Here is a 16,047-nt window from a genome sequence, read left to right as displayed (position 1 = left end):
CATAAAAAAATTAAGTTAGGGTTCAATTCTTTAGTCTATCAAATAGAGAAGACGACCAAACAGCTGGAAGGAATCTGACAAGCCAATTCTGAGCTCAGACAAACTTGTCAGCTAGGAAGGTAAGGTAAATAATGGAGAACTTGTAGCTTGACGCTTTACTAACTCAGTCCTGTTACTTGTTCCACCTACCCGAAGGTGTAGTACTAAATTTCTTCCAAGTGACGAACTAGCATCAACATTTGAACTGGTTTTCAGCAACAGGAAAAGAAAAGCAGAAAAGGTGTTGCAGTGAAAAAAACTTGTCCAGGTGAGTAGTTATACAACTTTCATCTTGAAAAATATGCAACCAAATCTATATCCTTCCTTTAAATAGCCTATGTTGGTATTTTTGTGCTTGCCATGTCAGAAACAAATTAATCTCCCAAGTTAACTCTTTTCAAATAATTTGATCTGCAAATCCACCATATCTATTAAACACAGGTGACTGCTGTACCTGGGGGGCAAAAAAGTGGCAGAAAAGGGAAAAAAAATCCTTCCTATTCCCACCAGGAAAAAAGGCTTGGAGCACTCCAAGATTCAAGATCCTGATACTGTTTTGCTTTGACATGCAGCAGTGGAGCACTGAAGAGGGAAGAGTGCAGGACTCCGCTAGCCAAGAGACATCTGAACCCTATTAACATCCCCAAGCCAACGCAGCCTGAGGGCATAGCTCATTCCAATGAAATAACCAGCTACAACTGCCTGCAGCTGTAGGTAGGAAAGAGAAAGCAGCATTGTTGAATCAGCTGAAGACCAAAATAACAGCTGGGGAAACTGCTACATCAGGAACTCAGGCACCTATAGGAATGGGCAAAGGCTTCTGAGAACAGGTCACGAGGCTTTGTGTGTGCGTGCGTGTGTCAACATACCAAGATTTTGTTCCCGTAAATTATTTTTCCCCCCAGTTTATAGAAGACAAGTGGTAATATCCAGAAAGTGTTGGTTTTTTTTGTTGTTAATTTGGTCCTGCCCACTGTGCAAGAGCAGCAGGCTGGCTTGCTTACCACAGACTGCAAGTGCAGCATGAGTCAGACCAAAAACTCACCGATTTGATCATTCTGCTTAGGCCCAGAAAGCACAGCTAGGCCAGAGAATCTCTTCAGCTCTCCCCCAGCCTTACCACCACGAGAGGGGTAAAAAGCAGCGAGCATCGGGAGCAGCAAGCCCCCATCCACAGGGGCCACCAGCTGCTGCCCCTCAGCCCCGTCAGTCATCTCTTCGGCCTCCATGGGAAGTCTGCGGTGGCTGAGGAGGAGGAGGCCGGGTATGGGCTTTTCCAGTGAAGTCAGAGTGTTTTTGGCTGCTATCTTTCCCAGAAATACGACCAAGTCTTTTGAATAGCCAACTGAGAATAGGTTTAATAAGTACTTCCTCCCAGAAGCCTTACCGTAAAAATTTAATTTCAAGTGCAAGCTTTTAAATGCTGTCACTTCTTGTACCAGACAGTCTATACATCTTACACATCGAGAACTGATTTGCATACCATCTTAAAAACTGAAGTTGTACATCTTTATATAGGCTTCTTAAGCAAGTCTGGAATAGATGACATGATTTTCTTTCACAATTGGGAAAGGCACAGAAAACCCCTAGAAACAGAACAGCACATGACAAGCAGAAACTCCAGAGAAGGAATTTACCTGGACAGGATCTGAGTGATTTTTTTTTTTATCATTTGCAGAAGAAAAATCACACAATACTTCATGAAAAAGGGGATGTTTATTAATGAGTCATAAGTTTTACAACCAACACCCTGAACGCAAGTGTTTGTTCTGCTGTTCTCAAAACTATACAGAAGCCAAAAAGTAACCTTGCTCACCATTAGGCATTTACCAAAAAAAGGAATTATTAGGATCACAACTTCAAAGTCTTTAAAGAAAGTCCCATTCCTCATCCAATTGCCCTCTCAGTTTTTGTTAGTTTACAACTTGGTCTTTCAGAACTGGCTGAAGATTTAGATGAAAATACGGGAAGTTAGACTGAAGCAAGAAGCTTAGAATTTAGCAACCCTGCTTTTGTTATGCAAATCTACTGATTTTTGCTCAGCTACATGCAACTATACTATGTCAGATTTACACACTATGAAGTGCCCTGACAATTGCATACCTAATGAACACTGAGCTCCTCTAGGAAGTTTTCTGTCATCATCATCCAGGACCCAGCCCATGAGCCCATGCTACAGCAGAATACCAATAAATCCCCTCTAACTACAGACAGCTTGCAGCGTTGGGAGTGAAAAACAGTATGCAGAACAAACAGAAACACAGCCAGCAGCTAAACAATGTTTTGGTACCTAAATGATCTAGCAAGGATCTACGATGCGCTGGGCAACATGATCAAAGCAAGAACTCAAACTCTGCAGAACAGCTTTGAGCCTACCTCGCACCAGGACATGCCTCCCGCAGACGAAGGGCACCACAGCATAATTACTAGTTTGGTAACAGAATTAGTGAGGCTTGGCACCAAGCTAATCAAATATTGCTCGGTTTCAGCTCTGTATAATAAAATTCTTATTAAGCTGTTTTCTTCTGACTGGTCTCACGTTAACCAAGTTGGATATTTTCCTCTCTCCCCTCCAGAAAAAGTCCCTGACTGCTATAACCACAGGCTTGATATTCTACAGGAGAACCTTTAAGGCAGGACTCCAGAAATATTGTTTAGGTGGTCTCCCAAACGTTGCCACTTACTTTTAAGAGCAACTTCAAAAGTTGCAGCCCATAGGAAGCCACTGCAACTCTTCTGAAGACACCCATCTTCTACCCGGATATGCAAACTAAAAGGTTAAATGTTTTAGCATCTTCCTCAAGGCCACGGTGGGAGAGATGACAGGAAACTGGCAGGTATAACAGACAGCTGTGCCTCATACAAAATACGTGCCTATTTCAAAAGGTTAAAATAATTGGAAAGGCCTCTGCTCTAAGAGCTCCCATTTTTTTATTTTTTATTTTTACAAGGGGCAACAGTTCAACTCCAAATGTGAAATCAAACTGCCGACAGGAAACCACTCATCAGCTGAAGAGCACAAACCAGAGCTAACACAGTCCCTCTAACTGTCCTAAGCAGCCATAAAAATGTACCTTGTAGCACATCATGCCAGCCTCTTCCCTCCCCTAAATTTTGCATCTCCCCAAAAGAAGTCACCACTGGATCAGTTTTGTACCAGAAAAAAGGGAGGAAACAAGCCCAGCAGTCCTCACTTTGGCTGGCTCAAGTGTTACAGAGGTTGTGGTGTGACTAACTTTATGCTGGTATAAACTGGCACCTCCTTACAAAGAAGCTGTTTTGCCCCACCTTCTCTGCTTTTCCCCATTTTTGTACTAGCACACCTGTCTCTGTGGCTGGATGAGGAACACCAGTGAGCTGCGGTACATCCAAAAATTCAGAGCATATCAGTTCTGCTGGATTATTAGTTTGGGGCTGGGTAATTACTGATCAGGAAAAGCAGATACGGCTGAGTTTGTTAACCAGAAAGACTGGAATGGCAAAGACTCGATTGATAAGATGCAAACACAGAACAGCAGACCTGCAAGAGGTGGTACAGCACATAACTGCAGAGGGTCACTGGGAAAAGTGAGGGATTAAACCAGTTAGCATAGGTGGCAGCAAGGTGGTTCTGCAATCCCAGCCTCACCGAGCAGCTCCACAGGCTTTCTAATAATGCTTCAGAAAGAAATTTGCTTTTTTCCTGTTTTTTCGTAGAATCTAAGAGGACCACTCATATACTCACAGCCACATTCACGATATTAAGGTTGCCTTGGGAACTTAAAATGCACTCAAAAGAGCTGGATTAGTCTAATTACCTTGTCTCAGTACACGAGGTGGTAGTTCACCAAGTCTGATGAAAAATAAGTACTCTAAAAGGTGTATGGCCGTATGTATTTGTACTGCAAGTGAATCAGACCTGCTCTTTGAAGATAAAGCTAATGTTTTCTTTTCAGTTTGTGAAATCCATCACTGCAGCATTCAGCTACTTCAAACAATTTTCACAACATCACTATCAACCCATCTCAGCACAAAACTAATTAACTTATTGTAGAACCCAGGCTCTACAGGGAGATCATAAAACAGATGTTCACAGAGCAAGCCACATACCTGAGGTTACCATCCCAACAACTCAAAACCAGCCCGTTTCACCACAGCACCTGGCTGCAGTCCGTGGAAGCTACCAAGGTTTGTCATTACCATCCCAGAGAGGCAGCAATTTTCTTGAGACTGGTGCAGCCCTTTTGCAAGGTAAGATGTGTTTCGCTGTCAGTGAGAAGGGAAGAGAAGCCAGGAGCTGGTAAGACATCTAAATAGCAAGCATCAAGTGTAAGAAGCCAAAAAACATGGAAATAGGACCTAGGAGTAAACATAAATTAGTAAATTCGCACTGAGACTGTTTTCCACAACAGCACTCAATCACCTGGAGTTCAGAAGAAAATGAAGATGAATGCTTACTTCTTTCAACTCTTTAAAATGTCATCATTCAACAAAGACTAACCTTTCAACAAGTCAAGATACCTTTCAGCCAACATGCCTACAACTCTAATTGAGTGCTTAGGCAAGATTAAACTGAAGATCAATAAATAATAGGTAGTTCCATCTTACTCCAAGGGTCTGACGAAGCTGCATGACACATGGAGAGCCTATGGAAGTGAGAACGCCACGAGGCGTTCTCCCAGAAGAGCAGAGACCAGGATCATTCACCAGGAGAGGCATAATGGGGTGGGACAGTTATACTAAACAAAGCTTGTAATTATAGAATCGGGCTCAAAAAAAACAACTACCAGTCTCTAGCCAACGGGCATAATGTAAGTGTCTGCATTATTGACCAAGGAGTTTTAAAATAATCCACTACAGAATTTCTTTTAAGGCATCTGGTGCAGGATACTCAAATAAGATGACAAAGTTGATTCAGAAAAACAAATTTACGTTGCCTGTTCGCTTCGCTGAGCATTGTCCAGCCCTCCCTGCTGCGGTTAATGAAATTCGGTTTCAAAACCCTATAGGCAAAATAACCTAGCCTTTGCAGCACTGTATTTTGTAGAGGGGAAGAAACAGAAAGTAGCTTTGCGACTGCTGTGAGATTTTTGTTCATAGCTCTTCCTGTCTCATCCCTAACAGAAGCTATTGTACATTTCCTTTCGATAGTTCAAAGAAGAACACCCACATGAGACATCACTCCCAATTTTATTTCATGTAAGAACATTTACTACCTTTATTCCAACCACAGTAAACATTTGCAATGTCTATTTGTACTAGAGTGTGTCCACTGAGATGCAAAAGCATTATCAAGTGAATTTCTGCAGCAACACAGAGCTTGACACCCAAAAAAGAACCAAGTTTTCAGTAAATAGCTTTTCCTGTTCTACTTCCTTCTACATACAAACATCTGGGCTGAGTGCCCAGATAACTTTCAAAAATAGTTTTAATTGCTTTATTATCTGTTATGCTGTAATCAATGCTTTTTAATACGGTGTTGCTTCCTGCTTCTTCGAAAGAGCCTTCTCCCATGCAATCTACCACCATTGCCATTAAACAATTAATAAGGAGGGTTTTTCTCCAAGCTCACACTTACAAATCTGGAGTTCATTCTAAAACCAATAACTTGCATTTTACTTTGAAAAAGCCCTATTGGAGCACATTTGCAGTAGTGATGCTCTGCATTAACATAAACACTAGCAACACAGCTGACAATATAACTGATGAGCAGCCCTGCCCTTCTCAATTTCCCACCAGTCTGCTGTGCTGACAGCTGATGCCATGAATCAACACTATAGTTCCATATCCTCAGGGTTTAACTAGTCTCACTATCATTTAAAAGTACATAAAAATATGGACCCAGAAGTTATCAAGTCCTGTAACTTATGAACATGTACGGCTAGTAGTAAGTGCTGCCTTTTTTTTTTTTATTAAGAAACTGCTGATAAACATAAGCCAATAGTTTTTACTCCAGAGGGCTTAACCAAGCTTTAATTATTCTGTATTTCTGTAGAACTACAGAAGGTTTCCTAACGCGATCAAATATATCCCAGTATACACAAGGGGGAAAGCTGCATTTACTTGTCCCACTGGCTTTCTTCTCCCCACGTCTAACTATAGTGGTGAAGACACTGCACTGGCAGACAGAGTTCCATAGCTTTCACCCTTTTATTACGCTGTCCTTGTGTTGTTGTTCCACTTTTCTTAAAAAGATCAAGCCAGATTACAGCTGAGAGTGCAACAGTAGCATCAGGCCTCGCAATGCCTCATGTAACCAGCCGAAGGCGATTCTGGAGTTTATTATCTGTTGAATTCTTCACCCATAGGAAGTACACGCTTTCTGATGTACTCTGTAAATACACTGGAGGAGAAAAAAAAGGCATTTGATCCATGCATTCGTATTGTTTCACTCGCTTATCAGGCAGCAAATGCCACTGTGAAGTCAGGCACTGGTAAATTTTTAGATCAGCTTGTAATCATCCCGAAACAGATGGCGATTACAGATTCTAGGGGCTGAGGGCTTTTTTTTCCCCTCTATAAACTCAACATTATGCTCAGGAACTTCATTAGGCATTCATTCTCTTCTGTGTTAACCATTAAATGCAGTCAGAAGCGAGGTCTCCAGCATTCCATTCTTCACCTCAAAATCAGTTACAAAAAAAATCCACTTCTGTGATCTTCTGTATTTGTGGAGGACCTAGGCCCAGTCCCCTACAAATTCCCAGCCTTCCTAACAAGCTTCCGACAGAAGCAGACAGCCAACACAGGAGAGAGCAGACTCACCATGACTGGGCCCGGACAACTGTAATATCCTGCAGAAAAAGCAGAATATGTACGCCTGCCTTCCATATTTGGCACAGAATGAAAGAAGGGAAGCATGACTTCCCAAAGCATTGGACAAAAACTTACGTGCCACCTTCCTGCTCCCTCCCCCGGTTGCTGGAAGTCTGCCAGTGGTGACAGTATGAAGGTGAGAATGTCATTTACTACGCCACTGGTAAATGAAATTTTCTTACAACTATACTAGTTAGAAATGTAGCTCTAAGTCATATTAACTGCTGAGTTTAAACAACTGTTTCAGCAGTGCAGCCAGATTATCTTTGACACAACGTAAAAGACCAAGATAAGATCAATTCTTAATGATGCAGATGCCCAGAAGATCCGAGCACACCAACAATTAGCCTTTGATGCTACAACAGCCGCCAGTATCACAATCGCTCCTACGGACTGGGACAGGGTTGCTTTCCTTTTCACGTGGTGGAAAGTTTCATTCAACAGCATATTTCAGCACACCAAAAAGTGAATTTATCGCTCTGAATGTGAGCACATTTCCATGCTGTTAAGATCTTTGGGTACTGTTTACACATCGTTTTCCCCCACGCGCCCTTCTAAATTACTGAATTTGACTGCGTTCCCAATTAGGATTTCGCATTTGGTATCTCTCTACCTAAACAACAACCTGGGCCGCCGAAACAATTTTCTAACAGCTTGAGGAGGGAAGAAGTTTTCGCTTGTTTTAAGAGCCTTAGGTAACAGGCACCTCCCTGCAGGTTTTTTCCTGATTAGGAATTCACACATTCGCTATTAGCCCCGTTGCTTTGTGATGCTGATGCACTACACCTCCCTTTTTACAGCCGTATTTCCTTCTAGGATAGGAGAGTTAAGAAAACAGATCTTGTAACTTTCTCTTTATACGGGTCACCTTTACACATTCAATTTAAAATCCAAGGATCCCTCTAAACTCAGTTGTCACATTATAGCAGTACTCTGGGCCTACACTCCAAGTTGAAAAGCCTACAGAAAAGCCCATTTTTCACATTTTATCTTCACCAAGTGCTTCCTTCCAGCGTGTACCACATTCTGTCAGAAACATGGGAACTGCATCTCAGACGCACCACTTCAATGCATCCTTCCTCCCAAATCTGTTATAAGACACGGGGACTGTTACTGTCCCATTAATTGCTTCACACAGCAGTGGAAGCAAGTCTTAAGTAAGATTTTTCAGATGAGTAATATGTTCTAAGTTTATTTAATTACTATCATCATAAACTATGAATTATGCTCATTTCCTAGACTAACCTTTTATTATGGGTTTCTGTTTGTTTTGCTAAGAAACTTAAGTATCCTTAATTCCTGTTTCTAATGAACCCACATAGGTACTCTGTATTTTGTCTGCAAGAAATTCTTATTTGTGATAACAGAGCCTGCTCCAATCACACTAAAGACTCATTTTCACTTGTCAGACTAAGCCACATCAGGCAGTACAAACCAACGGGGTGAGCATCTAACAACAGAGGATCCTGCAACGCTTCGATGCTACGTTCTTGGCTAAGAAGAGATATTTAGATTTGGACACAAATTATTTTTCATACTCTAATTTAGAAGGATTTTCTTTCCACGGGGCCCAAAGTATTATTCACGATTACGCCTTGCAGCAGCAGGGTGAGGAACCAGAATATCTGCAGCACACGGCAGATGCTCAAGCCCACAGCCATGCCTTCTCACAAGCACAGGGGTGCACTTCTCCAAGTTTGCCGTATTCCCGAGCTTGCTCTTTGCGCCCACCCTCCCCAGCTAAAGGATTCCAATTTGCAGTTTTTAGCTTTGCATGCACGAAGCAGTACGCCCCTATTGCTTCTTCCACTTGGCACAGCTACGCGCTCCCTGGTAGCACATGATGGTAGGAGTCATGTACACTATTGTGTTTGTCGCTATTTACTTTGCTATTCGGCACGGCACTGGGGAGGGCAGAGCCTCTGAAAGCACTGGTATTTCCAGAACAGACACGTGTAGCAACAACTACGGCCAGGTCTCTGCTCTTGCCCAGGGAGACCCCAGAAGTGCCTCACTCACCCCACCACCACCAGCTTGCCTGCTTTCCTTGGCGCTGCCTGCCTTGGAGCTGTACAAAAAGATAGCCACTAGGAGCGAGAGCAACTCGTGCACGTAAGCCTAATTCTGGCAAGCGGCACGCTGCGCACTTCCACAACCAGAGGGTTTTTTGCTGAGCAGACAGCTGTCTAGTTCCTGATCGGTTCGTGATGTAGGGTGTCACTGCTCACAGCCGACCGAGGGACAGCTCGAAGCCCTTCACCCCCAGCTCCTGCCGGCTCGCAGGGCCACCCTCCGGGGACCGTTCGGCCTCACCCCGCTCCCCTCCCGCCCTCCGTGCCTCGCCGGCACCCAGGGGTCCCCAGCACATCCCCGCCACCCCTGTGGGATGCCCAGCTTCGTGCCCGAGCTGGTAAACCACACACAAAGGAAACGACACGGGTTCGGATGTGCGGGAAACAAAGGGACAACCTTTACAAGCCTGCTGCAAAGCCGCCCGCTGACCGCCGGCAGCGAGCGGCACCGGGAGCGGCGGCACCGCGCCAGGGAGGCAGCAGGAGTTTTCGGCCCAGCGGCCCCGACGGCTGATTTTTTTATATATTTTTATTTTTTTGGTGATCTTTGGGTGGGTGCCGTGCTCGCAACCCGCCGCGGCGGCTATTTAAAGCTGCAAAGCTGCGCCCTGAGCCCCGTAATGCCCGGCCATGTGACAGCCTCCTCGGCAGGCTGCTCGGTTTAAACGCCCGGCACCGGCACCGGCACCCCCGATGCAAACGGCGCAGGAGGCAGCCGTGAACTTGAGCAGCTCGGCTCTAAGAGCAGAGCTTTTGGGGGCTTTTTATCGCCTCCCCCCCCCCCAAAGGATGGAAGCAGGGGGCACCGCGGCACGTCCTCGCAGCGCTGCGGGGGGGGGGGGGGGGGGGACACGACCCCACCCGGGGCCGTGGGGGGTGGGGGGGGGGCACAGCGGCCGACCGTCCCTCCCTCCCTCCTCCTCCTCTTCCTCCCCGCCGCTTACCGAGTGGTTGACCCCCCACATGAGGACGCTGAGCAGCGGGTCGCTGGCCCGGAACAACTTCACTTTCTGCGCCACGAAGTGCTTCTTCTTCGTCTTGGTTTTACTCGCCAGGGCGGGGGCGATGGTGCTGGGGGCCGCCATGGCGCGGCGGCGGCGGCGGCCGGCGGGAGGGGCGGGAGGCAGGGAGGGAGGGAGGGAAGGAAGGAGGGATGGAGGAGGAGGAGGAGGAGGGGAGGCGGCGGTGCTCAGCGCCGCGGCCGGGCGGGCGGCGGGGCGGGCAGGGTGCCGCGGGGCGCCGCGCGCATCCCGGCCTGCAGCCGCGCGCCGAAATGGCCCCGCTCGCGCGCCGCGGCCACGCCCCCTCTGCCCGCCCCGCAGCGGGGGGGGGGGGGGGGGAAGCTGCCGCCGCCACCGCCCCCCCCCCCCCCCCCGTTCCAAGCCGGCGCGGGAGTTTCGGTTCCTGCCGCCGCAGCGCGCATGCCCCGCGGGCGCGCGCGCAGGCGTCATGGCGGCCGGGCGGCCGGCTGAGGGGAAGGGGAGAGAGGCGGGTGGGTGTCCTGAGGGGCGGGGGACCGCTCCCCCGGTGGTGAAGCGAACCCAAATCGCACCAAGACAGCTAAATACACGCCGCTCTGCGCGGTTCTCATGTTCGCTCCCACCTCTCCCCTCCAAATAAACACACCTGAGGAGACACCTTGGGCAAGGGGACACTGACCGATGTCCTCCTTGGACAGGACGACATCGCCAGCCCCCTCCTGACCTAGCTCCTGCCTGTGAGCGGAGCTGTCACAGCCAGCATACAGCAAACACCAAGGAACAGCCTGCAGGCACCATGCAGGGGTTTCACTGTGCCGTGAAGGCACTGCACCCCTGTAACATGCGCTTACCCAATCGTACTCACAGCAAAAGTGTTAAAAAATGTTTAAAAAGTGTTTCTAAACTCCCTCTGTGACCACAGAGGATGTGGTCAATGGTAGATGACATCCTGCAAAGGCACAGCTGCCCAACTCAGAAGTGTTGTACACAAAATACGCTTTCCTTCCTTGCACAATGGAAGTCCTCCTGGCAGCACTGCCCCTTCCCAAGGGCCAGCACATCCAGCACACTTAGGCTAAGCCACCCATTGACTTCCAAGGCACACAGAGGGATGTGCCCATTGCAGGTCCCACTTTGTGCATTGGCCGCTTGTTCAGCAAGGTCACCAGGTCCACGGGGAACAGCGATAGCATGGCTGCCCCATGGGGTGGACAAACCAGGAGCCAAGGGTTGTCCCAGTTCAGGCAGCACCCTCACCAGTGGGGCCCAGTATGCAGCAGCAGTCCCAGAGAAGCCAGGTTCACCTGGGAAGGCTCAGCATAGGCACAAGGTCCATCCAGGAGGCCAGGCTAGAAGGAGCCAGAGGCTTGGAGGCAAGCTACCACTGGTATAGCCCCAAGGCATATCGAGAAGGCAAGACTATAGACAAACATACCTACAGCATAGCTCAGGCAAAAACCCAACTCCTGCTCATCCCTGAACTTAAATAGAGGTCCTCGGCAGAGGGTGGGGGTGGACCTCCCAGCTGAGGCTGTTCAGGGCCGTTAAGGTCTACAGGTGTGTTCATGGGACTGACTTACACAGGTGCTCATAAATTTAAAACCTCGTTGCCCCAAACTCAGTTGGTCAAGTGTCTCATCCTTTCCATTTCTCTTTTGCCTTTGTGATCTCAATAGCAAAGTTATCCAAGCAAATAATTTTATCTCTCTCCAGCATTGAAACAGTTACTGGGGATTATTATATGGCCTCTTTTCTGCATCTTATTGAGGGTAGGAGAGAACAGAGATGCTATATTTCATTATTGTTATTATTATTTAAGAGTAAAAAGTTATTAGGAATTACAGATGGATTCCAAATTCTAAAATTTCTTGAAAAAAAATCTTACAACAGCAAAAATCCCTGATGTTTCTACTGCAGTCAATGGAAGCAGTTGAATAGTCAGCACCTCTGAATAAAAGCAGGTTACTTAGATGCCTAAATATAGATTTGAAGTCAGATTTTTAAAAGAGTTCGGTACCCATTTTATTCCTTACATTTTGCTTAGAACATGACATCTGAGCATTGTGCAATGCTGCACACATCAACGTGACTAACATCTGTCACATATTTGTCTTTCATCTTCTTTCCAGAATAAATCCATAAAATCCATACAGTGAAGCATTTTGGTTTTTAAGCGTGTAATATACAACAAACATTTTGTTAGGTTTATTATAGGAAAGGAAAGGCTGGGGAAGGAAGTTTTTTTTTTCTTTTTTTTTTTTTCTTCTTTTTCCAGGAGACTTTCCTGTCATCTTGGCCTAGATTCTGAAGAGTTCCTTCCTGCAGATGTGAATCCTTACCAAGGAAGGTTGTGTGTTATCAGAGGAACAAAAGATGTTGACCATAATCTTTACATCAGAATTTGGATAAATCAAGTGCCTGGACTACTTAGATGAGGCCTAAGGCACAAGTTTGTGTTCTCCAGTTTCAGGCGCCAAGAACAGGATGGTTACTTACACCTGTCTGTCTTGTTGGGATGACACAGGTCCACCACCTGTGCCATGATATACCTGGAGCTGGACACGGGCATCACTTGAAGAGGTAAAACCCAGTCACACTTGCAGCCTATGCTTTTCTTTTGCATCTCTTTCTGGCTGTGCATCAGCTAGAGCTCCAGTCTCTTTCTTTCCTTCAACTGTAACCCTAACCTTATCTCTTAAAATAAACCTAGCCAGAGGCTGAGCCTGGGACTGGATTACCCAGCCAATTCCTAAGGCAAAATTTTCCCCCTGCCAAGTTCTTGCAGCCTAGACTTCTCTTTAAACCCTTTTTAGCTCCCCTCCAGCTGGAGCTCTGGGCTCTCTCTTTCTCCAAGCTCTAACCCTGAGAGTAACCCTAGTCTTATGCTAAGCCTCAGCCCTGGGGCCCCAGCCAGTGCCCACACCAAAACCTTCTCAAAGGCATGTTTTCTTTGCAGCCCACCTTTCCTTTGGCATGTTCTCTTTCATGTTCCCCTCCAGCTGCAGCTTTAGGCTGTCTCTGCCCAGATACTAACCTTAATGCAGATCCTTAGACCAGGACTCCCAGCCACTGCCCACATTTTTTTTTTTTTTGGCCACATTTTCTCTACACCGTTTTTTCTTCAGAGCTCCTCTCTAGCTCCAGTCCAGCTGCAGCTCCAAGCTCTCTCTTTCTCTCAGCCCTAATCTTAATGCTTGCTCAGACCATGTGCTTTGGGCATGGCCCTTGTCCAGTGCCCACACCAGGAAGTTCTTGCAGCCGAGTTCTCCTTGCGGCCTACATGGCCTACACTTCCCTGTGACAGCCACTTTCTAGCCCTGAGCCAGCTGCAGCTCTTGGCTCTCTCTTTCTGTCAGCCATAACCTCAGACCTATCCCTACGCCTGACAGTACTGAGCCTTAGACCAAGCCCACAGCCAGTGCACACACCTAAAAGATCTTACAGACGAGTTATCTTTGTGTCCCAGCCTTTCTTCTAACAACTGCTTTCAAGCCCTCCTGCAGCTGGAGCTCTGGGCTCTCTCTTTCTCCCAAAGTTAATGCTAACCCGCACACTAGCTGTATGCTGAGCCTCAGACCAGGACGCCAAGCAGTAAAACAAAAACACAACAGTAAAAGCAACCAAGATCTTCCTGCACCCAGCGCTTCCTAGGCCCATTCTAATTGTAGCATCAGGCTCTCTCTTGCTGACAAATCTAACCCTAACTCCAACCCTAGGAGGAGGCTGAGCCTCAGACCAAGCAGCCCTGCCACATTCTCCTTGCAGCCTAAAGTTCCCCTTCAAAGCGCCTTTCTAGCTCCCTTTCAGCTGGAGCTGTCTCTCTCTTTCTTCCAGCCCTAACTCTAACTCTGAAATAAACCTAACCATAAGCCGAGCCTTGCCACTGCCCCCATTTTGGTGCCCACACCAGAAGGATCTCCCAGACAAGTTCTTCTTGCATCCCACCCTTTCTTTGGGCAAGTCCTTTCTACCCCAGTCCCACTGCACCTGTAGGTTATCTTTTTCTCTCAGCCCTAATACTAACCCTAGCCATATCAATAAACTCAAACAAAAGCCAAGCCTTGCACTAGAACACCCAAGGCCAAACCAAAATGTTCTGGCAACCGTATTCTTGCAGCCTACACTTCCCATTACCAGTTCCTTCCCAGTCCCTCTGCAGCTGGAGCTCTCATCTCTCTCGAGCGTAACCCTGGCTTTAAGCCCAGCTGTATGCTGACCCATTGACCAGGCCTCCCAGCCAATGCCCGCACCAAATTTCTCTTAGACATGTTCTCTTTGCAGCCCACCATTTCCTCTGGCGGCCTCTTTCCCATCTCCCTGCAACTGGGGCTCTTGGCTTTCTCTTTTCCTCATCCCTAACCATGACCACAGGGTGAACCTCAGACCAAGACACCCAGCAAGTGCCCCCGCCAAACATTCTCCCCTTCCAAGTTTTCTCTGCACCCCACTGTTTCTTTCTGAAACTCCTTTCCAACCCCAATCCACCTGCAGCAGTAGGCTCTTGTCCCTGACCCTAACCATAGTCCTGATGCTTGCTGGAGGCTGAGCCTTGGACACGGGCCCCTTCCAGCACTGACACCAGAAAGCTCTCTCCGTAGCCATGTCACCTTGGCAGCCTCTGGGGAGTTCTCCCCACCCTAGCACAGGCTGACTGTCTCTGGGGAGAGAGAGCCTGCAGCCCAGGTCTGCTCTTTGTTCCCTTGTGGCTTACGGACGTTTTTGTGCATGTGTGAGGTGGTTTTTACACATACTGCCTGGTACAACACTTGTACTTCGGTCCATTGATAGATTTTTTTATAGCATGACACTGATCAGAGTTGCTGATCAGAGTTTGTGGTGCATATACAGAATTGGAAGAGGAAGTATTGGAAGGCCTGGGAGAGGATTGAAAAACTTCAGAGCTAAACCCAAACCTGGTACAACACTGCCTGTAGTGCCTGTGGGGACATATTTCTTGCTCGGCGTATCTCCACAAGAGCATTCGTGAGCCATTGTAAGCGAAACAGCTTGTTTCACTTCGCAGATAACCTGTGAGCAAGCTAACGTAAATGTTGAGATGATGGCCCAGGAACTGACAGAAGACTGAAGGGCTGAATTATGACAGTACAACCTCTTCTGAGGTAGCGGTTGGTCTTTAGCTGGCTTTTAGAAGACTGTTTGGGATCTGTATCTTCCAGTGTTGGTAAGAACAGTTTTTGGGAATAGGAGATTCATGCTCTGAGTTACCGCACATTCCAACAATGGAGTGGCACTTCCTACTTGACTTTAAAGAAATCCACCCCCCGTGGATTTACAAGTGTTAGAGACTCCTTTAGAGCATCCAGAACTTTTTGATGGCTGAATATAAAGCTTTTGAACTGCCTGAGGACTGAATAGGAGGGCACGGCCAGGGTCAATTCACAGTGCTTGGGAACTTTATTAAGTGTGTGATATCACCAGTGGACTAAGCTGGTCAGAACGTGCTCAGTCTCTGATGAAGTAGTTTACTATCCTTATTAGCACCGAACAGTATTTAGAAGCTCCAGGGGAGATGAAACTATTTTGTTTTGTCATATCTGCATCAATTTTTTTCTGTCATTGGTACTAAAATTTTTCTGTTCCTTCCTGTGTCTGTACCAGATGCTCAGTTGGGAGCTGGTGGAGAGGGGTGAGGGAAGGAGACAATAAGCTAGCAAGACTGCGCTAATGACTGGTTGCCCTTGACTAACTTCATCAATGCTTTGCATAAATTAAAACCAGGGTGCAGGCTCTCACCTTGGCATTATTTAAGTAAAGCCTGGGACTAGCAAGCCCACCATTAAAGTCCCTTTGCTCTAATTGATGCTTGCAGCAAAGTTTTGCTTAGCCTTACTATTTAAACATAACACTTTCTAAGGTAATACTTTATCCCAGCACATATAGGAATGACTTGCTTTTTGTTTCACTGATCATCGAGAGCAATTCTGGTGAGTTAGGGTCTCTACTTTTGAGAAAAGGGACATCATACACTTTGTAAGTGAAGCTTTGCCTAGCTACTGGAAGGTAATACTGCCCTTTACAATTATTTTCTGCAGCTGCAAAGAACAGAAGGCCCACAGAGTATCCCTGGGCCAACTGCCATAGAAACTAATTTCAGCTAGGGCAGACTCATAAATTGTTCCATTACTCTATAAATTGGTCTG

At 46.8% G+C, this 16,047-nt stretch overlaps 1 protein-coding gene across 3 annotated transcripts in view; it reads right to left on the bottom strand.

Moving 5' to 3' along the window:
• PIP4K2A (phosphatidylinositol-5-phosphate 4-kinase type 2 alpha) overlaps nucleotides 1–10,069 on the bottom strand; it is a 109,063-nt gene extending 98,994 nt beyond the window's left edge. For 2 of the 3 annotated variants that reach the window (XM_066991614.1, XM_066991615.1), the window contains exon 1: nucleotides 9,851–10,069. In XM_066991614.1, the coding sequence (XP_066847715.1) occupies nucleotides 9,851–9,991 (141 nt within the window). In that variant the 5' untranslated portion in view covers nucleotides 9,992–10,069. The remainder of the gene's footprint in view (nucleotides 1–9,850) is intronic. The other variant, XM_066991613.1, reaches the window with a different exon arrangement.
• Between the last annotated feature and the right edge of the window lie 5,978 nt (nucleotides 10,070–16,047).

The sequence above is a fragment of the Anser cygnoides genome, chromosome 2 (assembly GCF_040182565.1).
Source record: "Anser cygnoides isolate HZ-2024a breed goose chromosome 2, Taihu_goose_T2T_genome, whole genome shotgun sequence".
In the NCBI taxonomy this organism is placed as follows: domain Eukaryota; kingdom Metazoa; phylum Chordata; class Aves; order Anseriformes; family Anatidae; genus Anser; species Anser cygnoides.
The sequence above is the reverse complement of the archived record's forward strand: the minus strand, read 5'-3'. Positions and strand labels throughout refer to the sequence as shown.